Source organism: Rissa tridactyla, chromosome Z (genome assembly GCF_028500815.1).
Source record: "Rissa tridactyla isolate bRisTri1 chromosome Z, bRisTri1.patW.cur.20221130, whole genome shotgun sequence".
Classification (NCBI taxonomy): domain Eukaryota; kingdom Metazoa; phylum Chordata; class Aves; order Charadriiformes; family Laridae; genus Rissa; species Rissa tridactyla.
In genome coordinates this window covers 1,173,520-1,200,088 of record NC_071497.1, presented here as the reverse complement: position 1 = coordinate 1,200,088, position 26,569 = coordinate 1,173,520, and the positions used below count along the sequence as shown (strand labels likewise).

The following is a 26,569-nucleotide window of genomic DNA, read 5'->3' as shown; positions in this document are numbered from 1 at the left end:
CAGAGACTAACATAGAAGTCCATTGTTGACATGGACAAAATTACAATACACAATTCAAAATCAGGCAGGGGCTAGATGAAATGAATACTGAATGAATATGTGTCTTCTTTCTAGGAAAAAATACCATTTTCTTCCTAAATGAAAAATATCTAAGGAAAAAAATTAATGGAACACCACCTCTACAAAGTCTGTCATCTTCTCCACTCCTCTTCTGTCATTTTGCACAGCATTGTAGGATGTGTATACACGTGGCTGCTCCATGTGTTCAGGCCGGCTGGCAGTGCCATGCAAAATCAGTTTCCAATTTACAATCCTTCCTTCATTTTGCATTCTTCGGGACTAGAAGACAAGCGTGACATTAGCATACGTTCTCAGGCCGTAAGAGGAAACAGGACACCTGACCATAAAGTAGACAGAAGTGACTAACACAAATCATAAGGCTTTCAACATCTGAATTTAGAAAATTATTTATAAGCACCAAAAGGCTAATATATTAGACACAAGATATACAAGAAAGTGGGATTTAGTAGAGTGGCTTAACTACTCCAAATATTCACATTTTGAGGCAACATAATTATTAATTAATCATGTAAGCATCAATGGAATTTTGTCATAACACAGAATATTAAAAATTACTGAAGCAGTACTTTGTGTTATTGGTATTTGTTCACTAAGCTATTCCTTGGCAATTTCCTCACAAAAGTTAACATTGGAATAGTAATTTGGAATAATATTCTGTAGCGGTGTACAACAGCAATCTGAAAAACAGCTTGTGGAAGTGAGCAACAAATGCGTTGTCCATTAGTTTTGGCAGCAGTATTTAAATAGTAGAAACGGAAGAGACTAGTACAGAGAACAGTAAAACTTTGTTTTACTAAACCTTCTTTCAGAATTTTTCCTCAGTCATTTAGTGACTGAAGATAGCTGCTGAAACTCTTCTAATAGAAGTCTATACCAAAGTTTACATACAGAACTTAGACGACAACTAAGTTATGAGTAACTCTGATGGGAATCTGTGATTTCAGCTAGGGTCATTAATGGGAAAATTTATTTCAGGAATCACAAGACCCTACAAGCTGAGGAAAGAGTGCATTACCTCTTGAAGGACAAAAACCTTGGTTTATTTAAGTTTCAGCAACCTCTCACTTGAAAATGGAAAATGAGAGATAATTACAAACAAAATGCTCTTCTTAGCTTCATTCCAAAAAATGCATTATATTAATTACAAAGAGCAGGATATCTGTAACCACGGGGTTATCTGTAAGCCTGCAGTATTAACACTATACTCTTGATAATAATATTTACTTCTACTGCCTTGTTCATCTGCTTAGTACTTGGCATTATCCTCCTGTTTACAATTTCAGGCCAATGGGGGTTGGAGGCTCAGTGTCTGATAGGAAGCATTCAGTTTCTGGCAGGATCTGACCCCTAATGACAAGCTTATTAACAGACAACTTCGGTGAAACTCTCCAGAGATGAGTGTGCCTGATCACTCTGTTTGAAGAGAATGATTTTTCAGTTGCCTATCTGGTGTCTTGCTGTTGTAATCCATATTCCTGGGTGGTTTTAGTAAACTTATTTATTTCTCATCTGTAGATTTCTTGGCTTTAATCCTTAAACATTGTTCAAAAGTAATTACTCTAAGAAAGAAGTTAGGGAAAGGTATAGATCAGAACAGTTCTCTCAGGTCACTAGGAATTCATTAATTCAAAAGGTTTGGAGTTAATGAAAATTATGCACATGCACCAAGAGAAAACTAGATCTGTACTGTGTTCTTTTCTGCAGAAAAACCTAATTTGCAGTTAATCATATGTTAATTCGATTACATATTTCACTCCATGAATCACAGAAAATTACATTAAGTGATTTCCTTCAGTGACATATAATGTGTGAGAAACACAGGCGTGAAATTTTTTTGACAGGTACATGTCAGTGAAATGAGGATGGTCCTTCGCATTCATGTAAAGAACAAAAAAATCTGACCCTATCTTTAATCTTTGATCCAGACGGATATTTAGTGTAAATAAACTCTTGTTGTAACTTCCTTAATGAGAAGACTCACAATTCAAAATCCTTTGTAGTGGTTAGTGATCATTTTATCCGCGTTAGCTTCCAAACATAGCTAGTTAACATACAGATGTACTTACCACATCAGTAATTCTTAAAACCCAGGTGCCCGTTGGATTCTCTCCCCATGTGTGCACAGACATGAAGTCCCAGTTCTTAAAGCCATTGGGAGATTTGTCTCTCTCTCTCTCAGCCAGCAAGACAGTGCTGGTCCCTGTGTTAGTGCAAGATCAGTATTAGTGACTCTTCACACATGCCTGATTTTATGCTTGCGCACTACCTGCCGCACAGGCAACCTGGAAAATACACTATTTAACAGTAGCTCATGGAACGGGAAACGTGCGATTTCTGATCAGTGGTTACTTTAATTATTTTCACAGCAGCACTTAAGACTATAAAAACTATCACATTAGGTGCCACTAAAAAGGTACATCTTGCCTAGTGTTCAATCTTTAGCACAACAAAGTAGTGGATGCACTAAACAAGCACAAGAAACAGAGGTCAGACACAACCAGTATTTCCCACTGATGAACAGCTCAGGAAACTTCTGAGGTGGAAGTTCTGAAGACAAACCAGCTCAACACAGTGTTGTGAAACCAAAGCCTTATCCTGAATTCATCACTGTATATTTTTTTTTTTTGGTGAGGGGATGTAAATTGTTATAGCCTGGAACTCCAACGCGGTGAAAAGCATTTGCATTGTTATTATTATTACAGAAGTGCTGCAGTTCACAAAGTATTTCTGCAGCAGAAAAGATTCTGCTGCATAGTAGGAAATCTGTTGTGTTTGCTTCCACATAAGCAGAGAGCAAGGGAGCTATATTTACATAATAAGAAGCAGAGAAGCCCCAGGGAGCCTGATCACAAGCTATAAATATATTTAAAGGTAACACCACAAATACAGAAAAGGAATGACATACATCTGGTAGTACTGTTTTGCAGGAAAGCGTAAAAACAGCAAGAATTAAGGGAAAGAATAGTTTAACCATGATAGCAACATGATACCACTGTGGAGGCGGCAGCACTTGACTAATGCTACCTCAGCTAAAGCCACAGAAATACATTCAAAGATGAAGAACATATTACTTTGTCGTCTTTCAAAATGAGGGTGTTTTCCTAAGATGAAGCCATGCTTCCTATGTATTAAGAGTAGAAGAGTGTCTTGGGAGGGAAATACCTCTATAAAAGTAGAACAAGAGCTACTATTGCTGTAATCTCCGGGTGTACCTAGAGACAGTCCGCATATGTAATCCTCAACTAAAACTTACCTGAGACGGAATTAAATTTGAAAATACCACTAAGAGTCAAGGGTAAAACACCTCACAGCAACATTGCTCCCGTAAGACAAAAGGTAAACTCAGAAAAGGAAGAATTATAGCTAGGCTTAAAAGGAACCCCAGACAATGGAGGGTTTGGAAATAGACTGTATGTACAGTATCTTAACGCTGCTCTCTAGTGAGGGACTGTAATAATTATATGAACAAGGCTCTACTGGCTTATTATCTGTGAAATACTGCATTAGCCTTTAATATCAGTAAATTAGATTAGCCTGATGTTTAAATTCGTATCTGAAATCTTGTCTGTTTTTTCTAACAGTATCAGTTGACCTAACAGATCTTACTGTCTAACAGATCTTACTCTCTACTCAACTCTGCAAGTTGTTTACTCTCTACAAAGTTGTTTATACTCATTCTCCTTTCTTTTTTTGTCTCCTTATGGTGTTATTTCAGGGCATTGTCAAGATAGCTTGCCATATCCTAGCATGTTCTAGTATAGTTGTACTAAGGTGCCTATCAGAGACACTGTGTTTTTAAATACAGCAACGGGGAGACAGTTACATGAAATCTTGGGAGTCAATTATCCTGTTTTCCATTAGTTTGTTAAGTCACAGGGAGGCCAATAAGCACTACTGAACTGTAATTTGTTGTCTGCCATGAACTCTCAGTTTTTACAGTTCCTGTTGCCAGAACGAAAATGCATCAGAAACGGTGCCTTCATTTCCTGAAGTATGATTTTCAAACCTCTTCTGACAAAAATAACCCAGCACACATGAAGGCTGGAAAGGGGTTTCAGGGAACCAGTTCTTTAGTCCCCAGAACGCTTTGTCCTCATACTCACCTGCTGGAGGCGACTACATTTGTCTAACAATCTATTTAGCTCTTTTAATGAAATAGATGTTACACACCACAGCAACACAAAGAAAGCGCGTCTTTGTCTCCTGTACCTGATGGAGATACCAGAGTGACATGAAGATCACCTCTACGGGAATACTCAATCGTTGCCTCGAGCTGCACGTGCTCCAGAGACGCAATGGAGTTTTCTTGACCCTCGCAGGCTTTTGTGGGAATTTCAATGATGACTTCCTCATTTGCTCTTAATAATCTGGCAAAGTTACAGGAGTTCATTCATTAGTCACAGAAACTTTTGATTCTGGATCGTTATGTGAAGTGTAAATGGCACACTTAACGCCCATTTCAGAATGATGAGAAAGGAAGAAGTAAAGACAAATGCTACGTTCATTTTTTTTTTTGAACGCTCCTGTAGAAACCATGGGAAGTTCCGGAAGCACAGATCATACTGAAGCGGACCAAGTGGCAGGCGCCGCATAAGACAGACTTGTGCAACACACCCTGGAAGCAAGCAAGCAAGAGTTCTGATAATCACAGGTTTCTGTCAACACTTCATTGACCCACAAAGACTACAAAAAAAACACATTTTGCTGTCAGCTACATCACGGGACTTTATCAGGCGTATACTTAGTTCCCTCATTCAAATATCCAGAAGAGCTGTTATCGTGGAGTTAAAATACTGCAGCAGGCACAGTGGTTTTAACCTTTTGTATTCAATACCATCTCAAGAAAAAAAAGCGTACATCTTCTGTATATTCTCCGCACAGACAGCTACTCCACACAGCTTTCTCTGCACAATTTTCATTACTTCTAATGAGAATGGGGCATCTAAATCTCCACATAAATAATTCTAAACTCAGAATCCCGGGATCTTTGTTTCTATAATGTAACATAGAGGACTGCAATAAAAATACATAAACAGCAAAACTGCATACATCAGTACTGGATCGGCACTCTGTGGAAAAGAGAGCACTCATAAAAGCAAATTGACAGTAAAATAGCATAAATAATAATGTTACCCAGCACTGACACTCCAAAACACTGTAACCGGTTTCTACAGATTTTTTTGTGCACTTACACAGTGTAATTTTGATCTTTAAAATAGCTGTATTTTTTCTAGACAACAAATCCATAAGTGAATAAGTAGAGACAAAATGGACTAGATTCCTTATTGATTAACCAGCTTAGTAACTAATTATAACTTAGCTGTGTGTTGAGCTCACTTTAGGCTCATATACTGGGAGCGGCTGTGAATATGACTGCTAAGCCTCTTCAGTGGGCCTTTGAGACACTTGAGTTTTGTAAGAGATGTCCTGTGGATGTGACTAAAGCTCGATATATCACCTTGATTTCAACATATACTGTGCCTGTCATAGGAGAAGAATTGCTAAGACCAATTACAGATGTTTTTTTTAAAAAATCCCCAGGAGACTTTGGTATCTTTTTATTCATCTTCTGATAGTGCTCTAAACATTCATATCTTATCTGATTGGGTTCAGTCTCACAGTGTCATCCATCCATATGCTGGCTGCACAAGCAGACATAATAATCTTATTCTTTGTAAGGCTTCATGCTAGTAATTTCCATCAGTCTTACAGCAAAAAAGAAAGAAAACCAACGGTTCTTGCCTGCCCCTGAGGAATACAGTAAGGCAAAATCAAATGAATTAAAAAGAAATCTCTGAGTCTGGTTCAGAGCAACCTGTGCAGAATACTATCCTTCCAGCTCTACTAAAATAGACATAAGCTTAGTTACCGCTAATACAAATTCTTACCTTGGTTCAAAGCTTTTGTCTTTAACAATACACTCTCTCTTTTCTGGTACACCTTTCCACCTTTTGGGATCAGCTAAATCTACCAACGCATTGGCATTGAGTAGTCCAAACCCAAATCGGCTGTTGACCATCAATCCCGCTCCATTCTTTTTCCATCCTGGATTTCCAGCCAGTGGATCGTATTCTGAGGTCCACACTACCAAGTGTTGCATATCCCTCCATGTTAGATTTGGGCTGTTGAGAAAATATTCCTGGTTAATTGTTTCAGGGCTATCTATCATTTTTCTCTCCGTTACTAGTCTGCGCCAGAACATGTTTGAATGTATATTGCATCTCATTATTCTAAAATATAGAGCAGATCACATGCTTATCCTCACAGTACTTCTCTGGGTAGACAAGATTTCTGTGTAAATGAAGAACAGGTATGTAGGAAGATTAGTGTCCAATTCTTCAAAATTATTCAGGCATATAAAGTTAGCTAGCAAAGACAGTTATTTGCCACCAGTCTTCATGGGACCTAGACTTTGAAAATTCACTGGGTATTTGATTCTACCTGTGATTAACTCTACCCTTTAAAATACGGCCCCAAGTATCTTGGCTTATGTCATCAAAGGAGTATGCAACAGAACATGGAGCTGTACCTACACCATTCAAGTACTAAGCCTACGCCCTAATGCCTGCAGTGTTTTCTGTGAAAAAGCCATTGTCCTGTACTGTCCTTTTTTACCCTCTCTAAGCCATACATTCTGACTACCAGCTCTACAGGATCTGAACCTGCCTGCTCCCTGCCTGCTCTGACAGTCAAGCTTGGGTACCTTCCATTTTACATCTCATCTTTGGCAGAAAAGGTTCTGTAAATTTACTCAAGACTTCATTTAAGCTCCTGCAACCTATTGTCTTCAAATTATGTTCTCTGATACATGTGCCGCTTCAACGTTTTTAAGTGCAATTGACCAGAACTCAGTAAACAAGTGCTGCCAATGCACAAAATGGACTAAAATTCCCCAGTCATCACGTTTTACTTATGTTGGTTCTGCTTTGCTAGGAGGATGCTGAGGCAAGAAGCTGCTTATTTTTGTCATCAGGCCGAGCAAGTCTGACAGACAAAAATGGAGCTGCAGCATGAGATGGTGCCACTTTCAAATAGACAACATTTTGGGGAAGATGGGGAGGGTCTGAGAGAGAGGATTCAAAGGTAGTTGTGCAACATCTTACTTTGCTTCCAGCGCTAGAGCAAAAATTCCTGCTGCCAGTGGTGCAGATGCAGAGGTGCCAGTGTGAGTCTCTGTACACTCATTGTGAAGATCAGCACTTGTCTGACAGAAAAAGACAAAAAGAACAGATTGCGTGAATAAACAGTTGTAAATAGTCATATCCACGCTCACAAATATAACCACGTATCCTTTATTTGGTGTGTATTAATACATTCCTCACCAGCAGAAAAAGTGATGGATGTTTAAATCCGTTCATATTTCAATCCTCTCTTTTTACTTCAACTATAATTTTTGTATCAAAACGCTTTGTGTCGGAACAAAATACTCCCACACTGAATATCTTATTTTATTCTAAGGTTTCACAATAAGTGTTTCAAGCTTACTGGTGAATCATAAAAACAGATCATTGTGTTGGGCCTAGAACATCTAAAATTACTGCTTGCTAGAAAATTACTCATAGGATTAGTATTGGTGTTCTGCTCCCTCTTCGGCAGAAGAACTATAATTTGCAATGAAACACGTGCTTTATTTGGAAATTAAATACCAAACTCATCTGCCCATGTATCTTCATCTTGTCTTTGAGGAGAAGCCACTTGGAAGGACTGATCTCCTGGCTAACTTGGAATGACACTGTTTTAATCAATGCAGTTTATTGTAAAATTAGCATCCACCAGAGCTGAACAGAAATTACAGGTACTTCAACATTATTTTACCACAGCAATTTGCTTCAGTACAAGTTATTTCTTGCACAGTTAATGAAGGCACACAGGCTGCTCCGCCTGCTTGCTGAGTACCTTCTACAGGTTTGGAAGCACTATTGTTGCTGTCCTAAGTGGGAACTTGGGGGCTGACAATCTTACAAAAGCTAATGGCAAGGTCTGTCAGAAGTACTGACTCATATGGTACACTAACTCCACAGGCGCCTTTTCCTTTGACTCTAAATTTCTCTTCTTCTGCCCCTTCTGAAGAGTGGGACCACACCAAAACTTCAGGCAGAGACCTCTGACATACACAAACAACAGACAAATTCAGCATGCTGATTTTACCGCATTGACACAATGACTTTGTTTAGCCATTGCCTTACAGGAGAAGATGTTCCAGGAATACAACCACCTTTTGGACTACAAATGCCGCAGTGTTTCAAGGCAAAAGCACTAAGCACGTAACACACCATGCAAAGCAGGCACTTGAAACCAAGCGTTTAAGAGCTCTCACTTGTTATCTGCATATATAGTACATTTCTATGTTTGTTCTGAATCTGGTAAAAACAACGTACAATTCTTTGGTCTGTATAATCCCCACTGCTGTATGCTGTGGCCAGAGTTGAAGAGCACTTCTCTGCATACCAGGGAGAAAGGCCTTGCTGGGAAGCACTGCTAATGGAGATAGTGTAGATACTATCGGTGTAACCATCACAGTCACAGTTGTCACCCTGACGGCCTCCGTTCCCAGAAGCCCATACGAAAATGGAGCCTTTCCCATTTCGGCCCTGGAGAAAATGGAAATGAGCAGTTAACAGAGATTCCAGTCTTTGGAATGTATCCTTAACAACTCCTCCCCCCCACAAAAGCCTAATATATCAAACACTTTCACATAGAAAAGCACAATTTTCCATAAGCACTGTAGAAGACAGAGACAGAAGAAACCAGCTACTTGAAGTATCCTGCTTCTCATCCTACAGTACATCTCTTAATTTGACCGGTCTGGGTTTAGTGTTCCTCTGAATAGGTTTTTAAGAGAAAAACAGGGTCTGTGTTCAACAGGTAAGTCTTCCCACATGCTGATGTTTTGGTCCCAAACATCCCTAGGAAAAATGCCATTGCTTTGGGTTTTTTTTTAAGAAATTGCAAGTTTATCAGCATTTATTTCACTTGCCTTTCCTGTAATCACAAAGGTGTGGGTAACCAGTATGAATGATGTACACGATATGACTTTTCCACCAATTTCTTTTTTGTAAGGAAGCCTTTCACAGTTTGCATTCACTTGCTGAAGCACGGTGAACAGGCAATAACGTCTGACTGAGAACCCTCCCTTCTCTCACGAGTCTGTGGGCCAGCACCACCAGTCTCCAGACACGACCATGTCCATTCCCTGCTCTGGCTCCAGTGTGTAATGAGGGAGCAGCAGCTCACAGCTGGCAGCCGACAGCACGTAAACCATCGCAGCTACCATAGAGGAAACACCTACCACCCTATCCAGCCTCAAGCTGTGCCAGTCCTTCAGAGGAAAGAAATCTGTTTTGTGTGAAGAGCAAAAGTTCGTATGTTGTTCATTATTAACAGATGTACATCCAAGGGAAACAGCAGCTGAAACACAGATTTTTATCATCCCACTCAGATGAGATTTGAAGTTATGCATGCAAGTGCTAAGACATTTGCAGCACTTAAAACATTAAAAATAAAGAGAAGTAAGCTGTGCTCTTTGTGATACATCTGCTAAAATGGGAAGGACAAGCCAGGTCAATTACAGAAAATGAGATAGTATCTTCCTTTGAGAATAAAGTCCAGAAAAGCACTGGTATATGTAAACACCGGCTTTGATTTCACTTAGAGTGCTACTAATGCCTCTCAGATGCTTAAGGCTAAGCATATGCTTAAGTGATTTACCAGCCCAGCAATGAAGGCATCAGGGATGAAAAGTCGGTGGCAACCCCAACTCCGTCTGACTTACGGAGACCATACAGATCCTCGCAAAAAGAAGCCTGACAAATTAATGGGTAAATTTGCTCCCCTTAAGAAATAAAATAATTTGTCAAAAACGATATATCCTTTACCAAATAACCTGCTTTTTCAGAGTAAGAACACTGAACGTTGGTTCCCTCGTTATTGCCTCTAATTCTCCCTCTTCTCTTGCTGCCTACCTATGGACTTAGGTCTCTGTGTATCACCAGTCCACTCCTCTTGGTCTCCATTCTTTCCTCAGAGTATATTTATTAGCTGTCAGTCTATTCTTTCTTGTTCTCTCCTTCCGTCTGCTAATGTTAACTGCCCTTTTTTGAAAAATTCTCTTTCTCTTTGCTTCTGTCCTTCAGGCTTTCCTCCATTTCTCTCCTCTCCTGTCTCTGATTCAGCCTTTCTCACTGTATTAGTACATGTCCATCTTTAGGTATCTTTTCACCTCACTGGCAAAAGCAAGAGTAGTTTATCAGTACATCCCCAGTAGCTCTCAGTTTGCACTCTACTTACCTAATCAGATCTGAGGAGGATAACCTAAAAAAGAACTGTAAAAACATTGTTTCCAATACTCTTCATCATGCATTTTTACTATCCTAATCTTAATTGGATGAAGATATGCACCAATTTATAAACTAATGCAATTAACATAATACAAGCCCATCCACAGGGTGCTAAAATGCATCACTATTTCACACAGCAAAATATTCGCAAAGCAGAAATTTTGTATTAAATTTTATAGGCTTTCAGTGCAGAAATCCAATTACTGTTCAGTGCAAAACAAGCAGCAGAGAAGGGTGGGGGCAGGGCAAGACAAAGGCAGCAAAAGTAAGGATGGAAAAAGAAAGCTTATCTGTGGAGAATGGCAGCTTAAAATCAGCTGAGAAAGCTCTAAGGGTGCTTTTTTAGAAGTCCTGTTCTGGTAATTTCTCTGACCTGTACTATTAAAACCTACCTCCTCCTTTTCAAATATGTTTGAGGAAAGGGAGCACAAACCATTTTCATTTCTTCCCCGGTATCAACTATTTTAGAGTCCTGTTCTTTGCCACATTTTATTGTATCTTTAAGTATCGTACCTGTTTTATCCCATACTCAAAAGCCTTCTGTGCCAGTCTCCCTGGTCCCTCCACAGTTTTGCCATCATCGTTAGGGCCCCAGCTTGCACTGTAAATGTCCACATGTTCTGGATTGAAACCGATTGAACTGGCTTCAATAGCATCGGTGACTATGCCATCCAGCATACGTATACCTTCACCAAAAAAAAAAAAAAGCAGGTTGGATTTACTTTCTGTTCCCTCTTCTTTGTCTTTATTAACTGTTTGTAAAGTTTCCGGCAAAATTAATCCATAACTATTGCAACCACAGCCTACCACTGTTCACGTAAGCAATTCTCCGGAGAGTTCATGTCAGTGCGAAACAGTACGCTTACCCTTTATTTGCAGAGCTCAGTGCTCTCTACAAACAGTAAAAAACAAAATTCTTTCTCTCTTTCTGCAGAGTGCAGAGAAGATGATGTTTTGCCGACTGCTCGTGCTTTTTCTTACTTCATTGAGCCCCTTCTTGACTCTGTCTTCCTCTCTGTTAAATCTGTAACAAAGACTTCTCAAGCTGCTAGGACGTCACTAAAATTAAATACGTTTATCAACGTTACTTCTATGTTTAGGAGTTGCAAGAGTTTTAGTTCGAAGATGTAGTTCTGAATGTTCTGACTAAAAACACTTTGTCCTCGTGTTCATTAAGGCTTTGCTGTCTTTGTGATGCTGATATTTCACTAGCTCTTCAGTCTTCACCACAAAAAATTCTCACTGTTGTTTTACTGCCACATTTTTTCTACTGCGAGCGATCCAGGGATGCTAGAGATATCTAGCCATTAACATTTTATTAGGAACTACACGATCTAATCTCCTCCAGAGCGAGCCTGATCTCAGTGATACTTAAAATTCAGTGGCAGACAGCAGTTCACCTGCACTGGATCTCTCGTTCTGCAAATCCCTAGCTCTGCAGCAGGATTGCTACCAATGTCCATTGCTGGAGGAGGATAGAAATAGCAGAAGTCTGGCAAAATTCCCACTGTGGCACGGCTCTCCCAGCAACAGCAGCAATATATGAGCCACAGCAGTCAGGATTCAGCCCGTGTTTTCAAGCAATAAAAATGTCTGGATTGTCTTGAGCTTGCAAGTTAGTAGTACAGCAGCTGCACCATTACTGGCAGTTGGTGAATTATGAGTACTCATTTTCTAGTATTTTCCACAAAATGGGGACTTTTCCAAAGCATGGCAGGCAAAATGTGGTTGTTCTATTTAAAAAAACAGTAACAAAACAACAGAAACTGCTCCCCTCCCCCCCCCCCTTACAGCTCAGTGTCTTGTTCTTTTTTTATACTATTGAGCAGGTAAAAAGCTTGTAAGCATAATTCTTTTCCCAAAAGGCTGGCCTCTAAGACTCATAATACCACTGAGATATGGCTGCACTTTATTATTTGATACTAATTAGTGGCAAAGACAGACAAAGGAGTTAATCCGCTCAACCACTGCTACTCTGCTATCGCTCACAAAGCTGGGAAAAGAGTCAAGGAATATCCTGTGCCTCAGGTACTAAGAACACCACTTGCCCTGGATAGGCTTAAACTCGTAATGTTTTGAATACTCATTTTTCATTTGGCTCAGAACTGTGATATTCTCTCATACCAGCGCGCTGTAAGCAAAGATCTGCCTGTGTGGAAATGACTGCGAGCTCCGGGTGCTAGCTTGCAATGTATAACGAGATGCTGGGAATGCAGACAGTCGTGTACAGATATTTCCCACAGAAGAAGACAAAGCCAACTCTGCAGATGTATAATGTAATACGGTAGAAAACAAGAACACTGGCAATACACCGATGAAAACGATTCAAGAAAAAAAAAAAAAACCACAGCAACCTGCTGTCTTGTCTTTGTGATCTCCAAAAATCCTGCTTGTTTAAGTCAACTCAGGGATTTGATGACTGCAGTGGCATTTCCCTAAGCAGACGCCAATTATGCCCTTTTGCACAAACTCTTTCCTATTCTCGCACATGCTCAGTCTCATCATCAGTCCCACAAAATCAAAGGGCAAAGCCCAAGGTAATTTCAGACACATACATGGATCTGCCTGGCAGAAGGCTATTTTTAGCAACACGTCACCGTGCGGGAACTCTCAGCCCTGTCCTTTGTAAAATGGAGCTTCTTAATCATTTGATTTCCATGGCAGCACCAGAGACATATCGTAGCACAGTGCTATGGTTAGGTATGCATGAATATATATATTCACCCTGCTTCGCTCCAAAGGCGATCAACGCTTTGTGCAGAACAAGAGGTGACTGTTAAAGGACACTGAAAGGTGTCCCTTTGAAAACTGGCAGTAAGAAGTACTCATTTTTCACACAGTGCACAGAAAAGCCGACAGGATTCGCAACCTCAAAGTGCTGCAAAGACTAATCAAGGTTCCAGAATAGGGGCAGGCATTGATGTGACCAGTGAGAACACTCAGAATTACTTAAAGTCAGTATTTTCACGGAAAACAAAAAATTTCAAATGGAATGTTTTGTTTTACCTCTCAAAGCAAAGTCAAACCAACCTCTGATGCTGAAGGTTAGAGAACAAGGTATCCCAAATGCCAGGTTTTCTCTCCCTAAAGCAGCTATTGCTGGCTATCAGAGAGAAAGCACTGGCTGCGGACCACTGGATTTATCCAGTGTGGCAATTGCTACAAGCAAACAGCCACTTAAAGAAGTCATCCTGAACTAATGTCAAATAGAAGTGTGTAATGCATCATTTCACGGATTTAAAAAAAAAAAAGGGGGGAGGAAAAAAAAAGCCTGTGAAGAAATGAATCCCTTTATAGCTTGGAACATCAAAAAAGCCTTCCAATGTTTAGCCTCTCCAAATTTATCCGCATCTTTTGAAGGCTTCTCCTATCTTCCATTGCTGTTTGAATATAGTCTTGTTACTTCTCTATCTTAAGTCAGGCTGGTCATATATAACGGCTTACGATTTCTTTCAGCTTTTCTGTTCTTTCTCCTTCCCCCGCACAGGGATAAGCAGCTTTCTGGGTAATTTGGATTGCTGGACTGCTTTTCCTTCTATTATTTTCCTTTTCTAGACAAATCACCTCACACAGATCTGTCGTTTGCATTTGCAAATGAACACAGAATATGCAAATAACTGTGGAAGAATCTTCTTCTGTAGACGCAAGTGCCTTAAAATATGGGCACAGCGGGAGTTCAGACATCTCTGCAGCTTCATCCATTTTGCCCTGCTTTGAAAATTTGGCGTCTTCGCCTTATGAGTGAGATATTTTATTTAAACAGAGCATGACAGCATAATGCATTATGGCAAAAGCAGACTGCAAAGCTGACATCTGTGACAGCTCAGTAGAGTAAATGGGAACCTACAAACGTAAGACTGAAATGGCGGGAACAGCAGTTACAGGTGTCAATTGCCACTCATTGTCCCTTTGTTTAAAAGGGAAAAAAAGGGGTAATGGAAAAACTAGGACTGTACAAGTATCTTCCTCTGAGCTAAATAACCATTTGCAACTGATACTTTGATCATGACCATTTCATAAACCTCTAATGGATTAAACTTTTAGTCACCGCTTCAAAAAAAAATGGCAGTAGTGATTGACAGGCAAGCAAGACTCTACTTATTTTCAGAATTAACTTATGATGATAGTGAAGAAGTAAGCTGTTGAAACAAAAACCACAGCAGCTTGAATATCCTGACGTGACCTTTCAAATGTAATTGTGTAGATGTAAACAACACGCTGCAAGCAAGGGTGGGTATAAACTTGTACACTGTTACCTTCACTCTACTCGAGCCCTCTCCTCCCCCGTGCCACCTCTTCCACGATAACCAATCATAAGAAGTGAGTCCATCATTCCTTAAAAGATACAGTCTTATCTCTGGGTACAATATAGGTTATTGCTATTCTTATTATCATCACCACCTATATTGTTGTTGCTGTTGCTATATATTCTACCTATTTTCAACTGGCAACCAAGTTCCAGAGAGTGTGCTGACATTCAAGAAATGCTGTCATACAGATGCAACACAGTGCACTATTGCCAGATGGGATTTTGTAGCCTAATACCACGAGAAGAACCAGTCATTCCTGTTTCATATTAATGGTAGCTGAAAACAGCGCTTCACAGAATCTGTCAGGTTCCCACTCATATTAGACATCTGATTATCTTCATTTCTTACCGCCAACTTTGGAATTGTAGGCCACTCCAACTCCACATTTTCTGTTGTTGGCTTGCATGGCAATTTCTCCTGCACACCGTGTCCCATGCCTGAATAAATACAGTAAGAATAAACAGCATCTCATAACATTTTTGCGTTATGTACACAAAGACTCATCAATGACCTTCTTAATTTGGGGGAAGTCCTCATTTAAATCAATGCAATGCAGCTGTTGAATAGCTTTTGAGTTATGTCTACATGATACGAAAGTTATTTGTTTCTCTTAGGCTTCAATCAACACAATTTTAGCTACTTAATGATCAAAGGACCATTGTGATGAGATGATAAATACCTAATGTAAGTCACACTGAAGTCTGTAGACCTATTTGATACCAGTATTTTAGCCGAGTGCAGAAGTAGCATGAAATTATGGGGCTAAGATGCTGGCAAACTTGAGACAAAAATATGATACAAGCCTTTTTTAATCACACATTTAGGTACTCTCTTTTTAATGACGGCATTTATTTAGGATTTCAGAAAGTTAGCCTTTAAAGTATGCTCACCGTTGCTAAATTTTTCTTGTAACCAACTATTTTCTAGGCAATTATTTTTTGCCATAGGTGATTCTTATTCCACAATACAGAAAACCTTCATATAAGTGTAATTGTAGAAGAGTTGTATTATTTAATAGTACAGATTGTTATTCAATGAAGCATTTGAATGCTTCTGGGCTGAATTCCATTTACTTTATTAATAAAGATTAGAGGTAATACAGGTAAGATTTAAAAGATATTGTCATCAGAACAAGCGGATAATGGCTTCCTGCTCTTAAATAACACTGTACCAAAGTAGAAATGTAATTTTTCAAATATCTTATTCATGGGACATTTATCCCTTGATTGATTGGGTTTTTGTCCATACACTGATTTATGTTGTGGATGCTATTGTATTTTCTGATAGACAAGAGGGAACCAGCGCATCAGTTTCTTAGTCTATCTTTATTGAGTAGCAGCATTCTAATTGGTTTAAGAAATTGACTTCTTCTGTGTACCGGCTTTTAAAGAGTTCCATTCTCTTCTTTCCGATATCCACTGAACTACCCTGGATATGCCTAGGTGTGACAGACCCATCAAGATGTTCCATGGGCTATCAAAGATGTAGCTCTGGAGAGGGCATCAGAGAAAACTCCACAAGTCCACTAAGTGAACTGGCTGGTTTTCTTGTGTTCAAGCCTTTTGAAACTTCCTAGGTTATTACCTTGAGGACATTTGGGCCAAATCTGATGTAAATAAAGCTTTCATATGTCTCAGAAGAGACAGAAAGGTTGTCCCAGGAGTAACTGTAACCTCCTCCTATATCTGACCGTGTGACTTACCCATATGAGAGAAGGTCAGAAGCATGACTTCACCTGTGATTGCCTACACGCAGTCAGAAGCTATTCTACTGGTCTAAACGGTACTGTCAAAACTGGTAAACAGCATCCTTAGCTACAAAAGCTCGCCTGAAGGGATGCATTTCTTGGTAGGTTCCTCTAAGACACAGTCTCTTCCAGAGCCTTTCATAGGAGACATTCTTTTAAAAGACTTAAGCTGCATCAGGGTAGGTTTAGACTGTACATCAGGAAAAAATTCTTCCCAAAAAGAGTGGTCAGACACTGGAATAGGCTGCTCAGGGAGGTGGTGGAGTCACCATCCCTGAATGTGTTTAAGACTCGTTTAGATGTGGTGTTGGGGGATGTGGTGTAGGGGAGACTTTATAGAGTGGGGTTGATGGTTGGACTCAATGATCCCAAGGGTCTTTTCCAACCTAAATGATTCTATGAGTCTATGATTCTAAGACTTTCCAGTGCAAAGCAGAGAACTTAAGTCAAAATCTGCTTTAAGAGGCATCATTCTAGAAACACACGTGGTGATGTGAACAGCTTGCTCCCTTCCGCTTACAGAAACAAATCGGTACCTTCCATGTACAATGATATGAAGAAATTCAGGACATTATAGAGAGATTAACGATTATGAAGCTCTTCATCTGGGAATTTAGTTTTCTTAGTTTACAGTGTTTGTGCCAAGGTTATGTGCACATCTTTGTGCAAACTGAAACGCAGGAGGTTCCTCCCAAACATCAAGAAACTCTTTTTCACTGTGAACATGACCAAGCACTGGCTCAGGTTGCTAAGGAGGTTGTGGAGTCTTCCTCCTTGGAAATACTCAAAAGCATCTGGATGTGGTCCTGGGCAACTGGCTCTAGGTCTCTGTGCTTGAGCAGGAGCTCAGACCAGATGACCCTCCGGGGTCCCTTCCAACCTCAACCATCCTGTGATTCTGTTATACAAATGTTTCCTTCTATTATATAATTGTCATAGGGGACATACATAGGTATTTCTACATTTGCATGTTCTAACACACAAACTAATCATGTACTGCCTTGTTCTCTTCACACGATTGGGAAGCTACTCACTTGTTTTCATTTGTTGGGTCATATCTAGGAAAGGGGTCATGATCATTGTCATTGAAATCATAACTTGCCTGTGGATCCTACATTTAAAAAAAAAAAACAGAATTAATTCAGACAAGTAGAAAATGCATTTTAAAATGTGTAACAAAATGAGTTCTAGAGTCTGCATTTATTTATTTGGTGTGGGTCCTATTGTCAGCAATCTAGCTGGTAGCATTTGATGGGCATTAACAATTCCATAAATTTTTCACAGAGCTTCAATAATTCAGCATTAAACCACTGTCTACAAACATGCCTGGGAACTAAATCCACTGAGGGGTAAAAAAAAAAAAAAAAAAACCAACAAAAAAACCCCACTAAGTAACATTCAGCTTCCTGTGACACAGACCAGGTTCCAAAATATGCCTAAGGCAAATATTTCAGTCTCTGTATTGTAGGAGCTGACTTAGAGAACAGGCAGCAAGCTGGAGAAGAGTGTCTGTATATCAAATTTACAATTGATTAATTTATTCCATAACATTCTAATATCCGAACTTACATAGTTAGTGTGGATGTCAGTGTGATTCCACTCCAAACCATCATCTAGTACTGTGATGACAACACCCTTGCCTGTAATCCCTTTTTGCCATACAGGAATTACATGGAGATCCAGTTTGGGCAGGGACGGAGTTATTCTTGTATCTTGCTGGGGAACAGAAAGAAATACAATATGTCAACATTTTTTATCCATTTATACTACACAGGTCCAAAGTTGTATTTTAAAGGTGCTCTAAATCATTCTAGCATGAACTTGTATATTCCATTCAAATTTTGCAAAGATATAACAAAAATTAGTTTCTTCAAATACTTGTAGCACTGGAAGATTTACCCCATTACTTGAAGATCCCTGAATACCACCTCTGAACAAAGAGCATCTTGTATTTATTGGAGGTAGGCACAGGAATACAGGAATGGTAGGGATGTATGGATGAACCTTGGAATGTTTAATTAATAATCAGACCTGCTAACGTTTGTTCTTTTCACTTGATGAGAAGCCAAGACAGCCCCACAGTACAGTAAGCTGGTTTTTTCCTTTGACATTCAAGTTAGCCAGAGCAAAATAATTAATGGATAAAACAATTAAGGTAGTCGTTTGGTTAGGAACAACTGTGCTGAATCACAACTTTCTGTTTACTACCCTCATTCCTGTTCCTGTGGTAAATCAACTGGAAGCATGAATCATCTATAGCCTTCTCTTCCACAGCAAGTTCTTTGAAGAGTAGCTCCTAAATGGGTCATTTTTCCTCTCTAACATTAAGTGTGCAGTACATACATGAAATTTAGAAAACTTGCTTACAACCCCCATTAAAAACACAGATGTTAAAAAAGCATTTTCTTCTGTTTCTCTGTGCATAATTACATTAGTTGATCGCAGGTTTTTCATTTCTTTGTTTCCAAGGGAATGTTGCATACAATATGAAGCTTAGAAAAAGAAATTTGTTATGGGAATGACCTTTCTTTCATTTTATGCTTTATTTTCTGACTGCTGTTGTTCAGAGAATTATTTGATGTTTCAAGTTTTGTTCTCTAGAATCCATCAAATAATCACTTTTTTCTGGTGCTGTGTGAATGTATACCAAATAGAGATAAAAACTGTTGCCATCAAGTCATAATAGTAAGGTAATAATAAGTTATTTACTACAAGGCAAGGAACATATTTTGGAAGAAAATATTTAGCACATTTATGCATTTAATCAGAAAAAAAAAATCAATGTGCACTGCAAACAAGGCTAAGTATCATGTTTCTGTTTCTCACGTGGGAAAACTAGAAGGAAAAGAAGTGAAAACCACAGAACAGTGGAAAAAGGAACCATGTCACCTGGACAGTAAGACATGGCTTTTTTCACAAGACTGCTTTTTGAACTCTGTCTGTGTTTGTGCATTTGTCCAATACAGATATCTCCGAAATTTCCTGCTTCCTATTGGAAACAGGCAAAGAAGCAAACATACTCAGCTTCAAAGAAAAGTTAAATCATGAAAGTTAACCATCTTTTATGTTGAAAATAAGTTTATAGGAATCTTCGCGGAAGTGTTTTATGCTGTGTGGTTTATAGCTTTTTTTCCTAGCTTAAACAAAGGAAAAAGTGGGCAAAGCATTACACAAACAACCCACAGTTTGGTCTGTTTTCTCCAAGGTGAACTGGAGAAGAGAAAGGTATTTCCAGCCACTTGGGCCACATTTGTGCTTGACCTTTCTTCTCAATTTGTTATATCCATCTTTACTCCCATCCCTATACGGAGTGAAAGCATCGAAGCCTAGACTGAAGGTACAGCTAGATATATAGTGGAAATACAGACTCTTGAAAGAAACGATATAAAAAAAAATAAATGATCAACTGCATTTCCGAGTTGTTGCATGCAGACAGAACCTATAAAGCTTAGGAAATTTCTTTGTAGAGACTCTCTTCTACTTAAATCCTAGTCCAAGAGGCTGAAGGTCCTTGTCACATGCACGCACATGCTTTTGTTTTCACCTAGAGTATGCACTCTGCACTGCCAATTTTAATAAAGAAATACATGCCCAGCTTCCGACAAGGTAAGGGACTTCTCACATGCCAACAGCAAGTATTTTAAAAGTATCATAAAGGCAGCTTTAAACTGTTACACTGCTTTCTAATACCAACCCCCATCCCAGGCAGCAGCCTGAACCGGCTTTTAGAATCTTTGCACAAATGACACGTCAAAGAAAATAGAAGGTTGCCTGGAAATATTATCACCAAGATATCTCATTTTTATAGCATATGCTAATGAGAGGGACTCTTCATTTAATCCCTTCAGCACAATCGCTCTGATTGGAGTGAAATAATACAACTGAAAGCACAACTGAAATTCACCATCCCCGGTTCCACAATGAAACAAATTCTTACCAGATACCACTGCTGATTCCACATAGGATCATTGAAAAGATTTTCTGCTGTATCTCTCACGATGGCACGCTTAGTTCGTTTTTTTTCATATTGCTGCTCTGCCCATGACACCTACAATTATTTGCATAAATATGACAAGTAAGCCTCTATAGGTTAGGACTTTTTTAGCCTAGAGGGTAAGGTGTTTCCTAATACAGCAAAATGTTGATGCCTAAAGCAAAATAAACCATGTTTGATGTAAAGAGGAGGATTATTTATACTGTAACACAGTGTACTTTGAGGAAGAGGACTTGGTGAAATCACGATACTATACAATCAATTCACAGAAAATCATTAAGTACAGGTTAACAGGAGAACTCCCGGGAGCGCCACATAATGTAGGCTTTTATATCAAATGCGCAGTATAGTTAGAAGGGTATCTAAGTAGTGGTGATTACTGAAACAAGCAAAACCACAGCCTGCTCCTTTCTCCTACCTTCATTTTAATGGCTATCTATTTCTATCGGGAGTTAAAAGAAAAGAAGAAAGATTATTGGCTTAAGTCTAGCAATTGTAATGACGTTGTCCAATATTCATAGCCCAGCTAGACCTTCAAGTCTCCTTCCCAGTGGTGTTTTGAAGTGTGATCAATTAGTAAGCTATGAATATTGGACTAACTTCATCACTGGCACAATTCCACTTAAGGCAACTGAAAGCCAAAATGCTTTGGTGTGTTTTGCTAGAGCATCGACACAATGAGTTGCATGGCATTTGCGCACAGGCACAGCAATCTCTTAAGTCACCAGGCTGGATTTTAAAAGCCCATCCCACTTTGTTGCCTTGAATGCAGTACTAAACCCAATTCAAATCAAATCCTAATTCTGACACCTCTCTCTGTGCCATGTGCTCCTTTTGCAAATGGGAACAAAATGTTATTCATTGCTAGCACCCAGACGGGCTCTCTGACACAGACCAAGTTGGTGGTTTTTATCACAATTTCCAGGCGACCAAGGCAAACTCAGACTGCCAAGATACTGCTATAAGCCTCAAGTGGAGGATGCCTTGGATCTAACCTTTTGCCTTAAACATCTGAATGGATTTCATGATTTTTCTCTACTGTGATACAATGGTTTTATGGTCCTTACATCTATCACCATATATGAAACAATAATAAAAGTGACTCAGAAATTATAATGATAAAAAAAGTACTGATTTGATTAAAATGCGATTTTCTATCAAGAGTCTAATGAAAGTTCACTACCAGAACATAAACTCTTAAAAATGGTAGCTACAGCAGGTACATTTACTGAAAGCTCTCTAACACTATCCCCTTTGCTATATATATAGTATTAAAACCCCTAGAAACCATAGTTAGTCACAGAAGGTGAGTACACTCATGCAAATATAAGTATTTTAAACTGCCCTACTGATATCCAGAGCCATACATACTTGTGCACAGGTTAGAGCAATTACCTTTATTTCTCTTCCCTGCCCACAGCAAAGTTTGGCCTCTTCATCACCCAACAGTAATTAACAATTGACAACTTCCATGCTTGTTATTTTTTTCAAAGTGGACAACTGCACTGAGGGAAATGAGCTGAAACTACCAAGCACATATGTCAGACAAACAAGCCAAATATTTGTCACTCAGCAGCTGGGTGAGGTTCCAACCATCCATCTACGGCAAAAGCTGAAGGCTCTGTGCCAAATCTCCAGTCACTGATACATAAAGCAGTGAAAATAATCCTGACTCGGGTCTCTTGCAAAAAAGTAGGTTTGGAAACTAGTGCAAATACTGGAAGAAGGTCGGGAACTGGATAATTCTATCCTTTCAATATATTCTCAGCCTTTATCTGTTTTACCACAAACACTGGGACATCTATAGGAAGCAGATAAATACTCAGATTACAGCCAAGTTTTACCCCAGCTTTCACACTTAACATACCGTAAAATTCGTGAAGGCGTTATACAAACAAAAGCAGGATTCCCTTCTCTCTCCCTTTTTAAAGACTGAATTTAAATCTTTTTAAATAGGCGGTTGCTGAACAAGAGCAGCTCTTTGGAGCAAAGGTCCATGTATAACTACACAGCATTACATGATTGCTCTGTGTTTATATACTTACATAATGACATAATTACATCTCATTCATTCACATAGTTAATTTGCATACTAGATGGTAAATAAAAGGGAAATTGGAGTAAATTTAGCAAATCACCTGCAGCACTTTGAAGCTCTGTTTTGGGATTTAAGTATGTAAGTCTGCAATAAAGTTTGGCAGTAATGTGTGTAATGCAATTGCTTCCATTCTGCTTAAAACATTAGAATTTGGTATATTAAACATGGTCACGCTTCCCTGTGTAAGAGATCCATTCGATGTAATAAGGCCAAAAAAAGGGAGGAACTGCAACCAAAACTCTGTTCCCGAACATTGTACTATGATGGCATTGAACATTTGATTATTGTTATAATTGGGTATTATTATTACAAATATTGGGTATAAATTAGAACACTAATTCACACTAAAGCTGTGGTTTTGAACATCCCCAGTTTCAAATGGTTTCACCTAGAAGACTTTAACTGTTAAACCAACATTTGCAAGGAGATAGATGGGGGATAAACAGAACAGGCAAAACAAATACCCTGTCTCACCCCCTCCTTTAATTCTTCTGGCTAGGCAGAGAGTATTTCCTCCTAGATGACATTTGCATCTAAAATCTCCAGATAACCAATTCCCGGTTCTCAAGTGATTTGTCCTTGTATGATAAATAGCTGGTTTTCACAACTAGCCTACTTCATGTTTTGGACTGCTTGTATTTTCACAACGATTGCTGCAATAATGCTGATTTGAAATGCAAGTTTTGTTGTTCTGAAATTTGCCAGAAATCATTTTTAAGAGGGGCCAACAGCATGCTGGTCTGTTCCTTAAATTCGCCACCCACCTCATTTTCTCTGTTTACGAACAGGTATGCTTCTATCTTAAATAAAGTCAAATAAACGGGGAGTCTGCTTCACCAGTGGATCATGCCTTAGAGCCCTGGCTCTCCGGTGTGCCTCTTCTCTGATTGCAGTGGGATCCCCGCACACCAAAAGACTGCAAGTCTGGAATGTGTGACGGATCCTTTGAGAAGGGGTTTTAGCTCATCATAGAAGAAGCGAATCCAGCAAAACCTCAGCTCTTTTCCCCTGCCCTTTTTTTTTTTTTTAAATATTGAGTCACTTTCAATCAAACCTAATTCCCATGGTAATTGCACAGACGTGGCCTGATTAAACTTACTGCATCTATGGATTTTTACTTTGAATCGAGCCCTGTGGTTCCTTGTCCATATTTTCATCAGCAGCGCATCAACATCTGAAATTCCAAGCCTCTGCAATGCTGCATATCTTAAATCTTAATTTGGAAAGCACTTGCAAAAAGAAAAAAAAAGTATGGCAAGAGAGGGTCAGATTCTGCCGGTTAATGACAGAATAATAAAGCATTATTCAGCATGAGTATGGATGGCTGAATATATTAGACTTGCAAAACAAGGAAAGCCTGCCTGTGACCTCATTACAAAGCTAGCAATAAGGAGACAGAATAAACAGAGGGCATGAAAAGGAATAAATGTAATACTCACCCGCTCATCATCAGAAAGTCTTTTAGTGATATGAATGGCACTTCTTCGAGACCGTCTTGGATGGCTTTTATGTCTGAATAGGTAATGATTTTTGAGTGATCCAATCTGTAAGACAGAGGCGTACTTTAACTATCGAGAGATATTTCCCCACTGCAAACAAATATCAACACAATCACAACCCGACCAAATTCATTCTATTTAAAAGAGGAACGAAAAGAGCAAGGAACTAGCCTCTAGAGATTTTAATCTAAACCAAAACCCACTCTTCAAGTAAGAAGTGCTTATCACAGCCTGTGTGCTGCTAGAAGAAATCGGGGGAATAATTTAATTTAAGCTAGTGAAGTAGCAGTCATTGCTACTACAGTACTCTGTGATGCAGTACTTGTAGTAGTGACCAGCATACTCAGGGACATACCTTGACACGGCCTTATTTCAAAGAAGAGGCTTTACGTATGGTCACGCGCCAGTTTTATCTGCTCTTCCAGGGGTTCGGCTGAACAGGTGTAAAAAGCCTCAGAAACCTCACTGCGGGGCTTGTTTGTGCGGGCACCTACTGAACCGGCACTTTCTGTTGGGTCACCCAAGGAGCTGGGTGCACCCCACTGCCTTTTTTTGTGGTTGGACTCGATGATCTCAGAGGTCCCTTCCAACCACTAAGATTCTGTGATTCTTTAAACACCCCTCTTCCCTGAGGAGGGGCTGTTCAAAACCAGTGGGGGTGAATCCACTGGCTCCAAAGGCAGAAAAGACCAAACCTGCCCACCGAGGTGGGATCACACCTGGGTTTTAGAGTCTGAAGAACTCAACCGGGGCCAGGACACGGGGCTGGGAAGGGGCTGCCCAGAGCACCAGGGCCAGGTGAGGAGAGGTGACCTCCACGGCGGCAGAGGGCTGCGGGCCATGGCACGGGGGAGAGCTGGGTGCCCAGGACTGCCAGACACAGCGCCTGGCACAGGACCCTCGTCTGGAGGTGGGACAGGCTGTTACCTCAAGGCGGTTACTCATCCCTGACAACACTGACGTCACGGCATCCCAAAAAAGCCCCAGGAGGGCCTGCTGGAGAGAAGCCCCGCGATGGCGACGGAGCCTCCGTGGGGGGAGCGGGCTGGCGGCGGGGGGGGAGGGGGGCGGGCAGGTCGGGGGCGGCGCGGGGTCGGAGCCAGGGCTGCCCGCGCCCTTCCTGCCCGGTCCCCGCAGGGAGAGCGGGGGCGCCGTGTCCCATCTCCTCAGGGACAGCGGGGTGCCCCGCCTGGTCCCTGCCTTGTCTCCTCGGGGAGAGCCGGGGCGCTCTGCCCGCTCCCCTCAGGGACAGCGGGGGTGCACAGTCCGACCATGCCCGGTCCCCCCAGGAAGAGCGGGGTGCTCTGCCCGACCTTCCCTCGTCCCCTCAGGGACAGCGGGGTGCCCTGCCAGCTCCTTGCCCGATCTCCTCAGGAAGAGTGGGGTGCCCTGTCCGACAGCGTTCGGTTCTCTCAGGGAGAGCGGGGTGCCCTGACCGATCTCCTCGGGGAGAGCCGGGGCGCCCTGCCCGGTCCCTTCGGGGACAGCGGGGGTGCCCCGTCCGACCATGTTTGGTGCCCTCAGGAAGAGCGGGGTGCTCTGCCCTACCCTCCCCGGTTCTCTCAGGAGGAGCCTGACTCTGCCCGGTCTTTTCAGGGAAAGCCCTGCCTGGACCCCCTCAGGGAGAGCCGGGCCCCCTGCCCGACTCCCTCAGTGAGAACGGGGCGCCCTGCCTGCTGCCTGCCCGGCCCCCTCACAGGGAGGGCCCCGCCGCCCCGCCCGGTCCGCTCAGGGAGACCCGTCCCCGGCCGGCCGCCGCCGTGGTGGCGGGGCTCCCCGCCAGGTGCGAACCCGGAGCCGGGGGGCGGCGGGAGGAGAAGGCGCCGCCAACTCCCCGGGGCCCCGCGAGCGGCAGCCGGGCACAAGTTTCGGCGCGGCCCCGAGGACCGAGGCAAGGACTGAAGGGAGCTCCCCGGGGCTGCGCGGCGCGGCGGCCCGCCCCCCCGCCCGGCCATACCTGCCCCACGAGGTCGTAGTCCAGCTCCTCGGCGATGGCCCTGGCGGCGTCGGGGCCGGCCGGGATCTCCGCCGCCCACTCGTTGAGGAATTGCCGCTCGGCGCCGCCGCCGGCGGGGCACAGGCAGCAGGCGGCCAGCAGCGCCAGGGCCGCGCACCGGCCGGCCCAGCGGCGGCCGTCCATGGCCGCGGGGAGCGGAGCGGCGCGGAGCGGAGCGGCGGCGAGGCGGGCGAGCTGCGGCGGGCGCCGGCGTTGCCAAGGCGAGCGCTGGGGGAGCGGGCGGCGGCGGCGGCCCGGCGCGGCTGCCCGGGGCTGCGCGGCGCCCAGACCCTCCGGAGCCGAAATGGAAATGAGTGTTTACACGTCAAAACGACGACAGCCATCCTTGACGTCAAAGTATACCTGGCCCCCGAGCCGAGGGGAGGGGGGTAATTCCCGGGGGGGGGCGGGAAGGGGCGGGGGGTCCCGGGGGCGGGGGCTGGGCCGGGCGCAGCGCTGGGGTCGTTACTCTCATTAGCGATAATTATCACGCTTCACCCCGAGCTG

The 26,569-nt window shown here is 41.7% G+C and overlaps 1 protein-coding gene across 1 annotated transcript in view; it reads right to left on the bottom strand.

Annotated features, from left to right (window-relative positions):
- PCSK1 (proprotein convertase subtilisin/kexin type 1) overlaps positions 1-26,206 on the bottom strand; it is a 31,797-nt gene extending 5,591 nt beyond the window's left edge. Inside the window, exons 1-13 of the mRNA XM_054186910.1 lie at positions 26,024-26,206; positions 24,007-24,111; positions 20,413-20,523; positions 18,045-18,191; positions 17,510-17,586; positions 15,077-15,165; positions 10,932-11,104; positions 8,460-8,672; positions 7,185-7,285; positions 5,970-6,203; positions 4,291-4,448; positions 2,148-2,281; positions 178-339 (exon numbers count right to left, since the gene is read on the bottom strand). Coding sequence (XP_054042885.1) covers positions 178-339; positions 2,148-2,281; positions 4,291-4,448; positions 5,970-6,203; positions 7,185-7,285; positions 8,460-8,672; positions 10,932-11,104; positions 15,077-15,165; positions 17,510-17,586; positions 18,045-18,191; positions 20,413-20,523; positions 24,007-24,111; positions 26,024-26,206 — 1,887 coding nt within the window. The remainder of the gene's footprint in view (positions 1-177; positions 340-2,147; positions 2,282-4,290; positions 4,449-5,969; positions 6,204-7,184; positions 7,286-8,459; positions 8,673-10,931; positions 11,105-15,076; positions 15,166-17,509; positions 17,587-18,044; positions 18,192-20,412; positions 20,524-24,006; positions 24,112-26,023) is intronic.
- Positions 26,207-26,569: the final 363 nt, after the last annotated feature.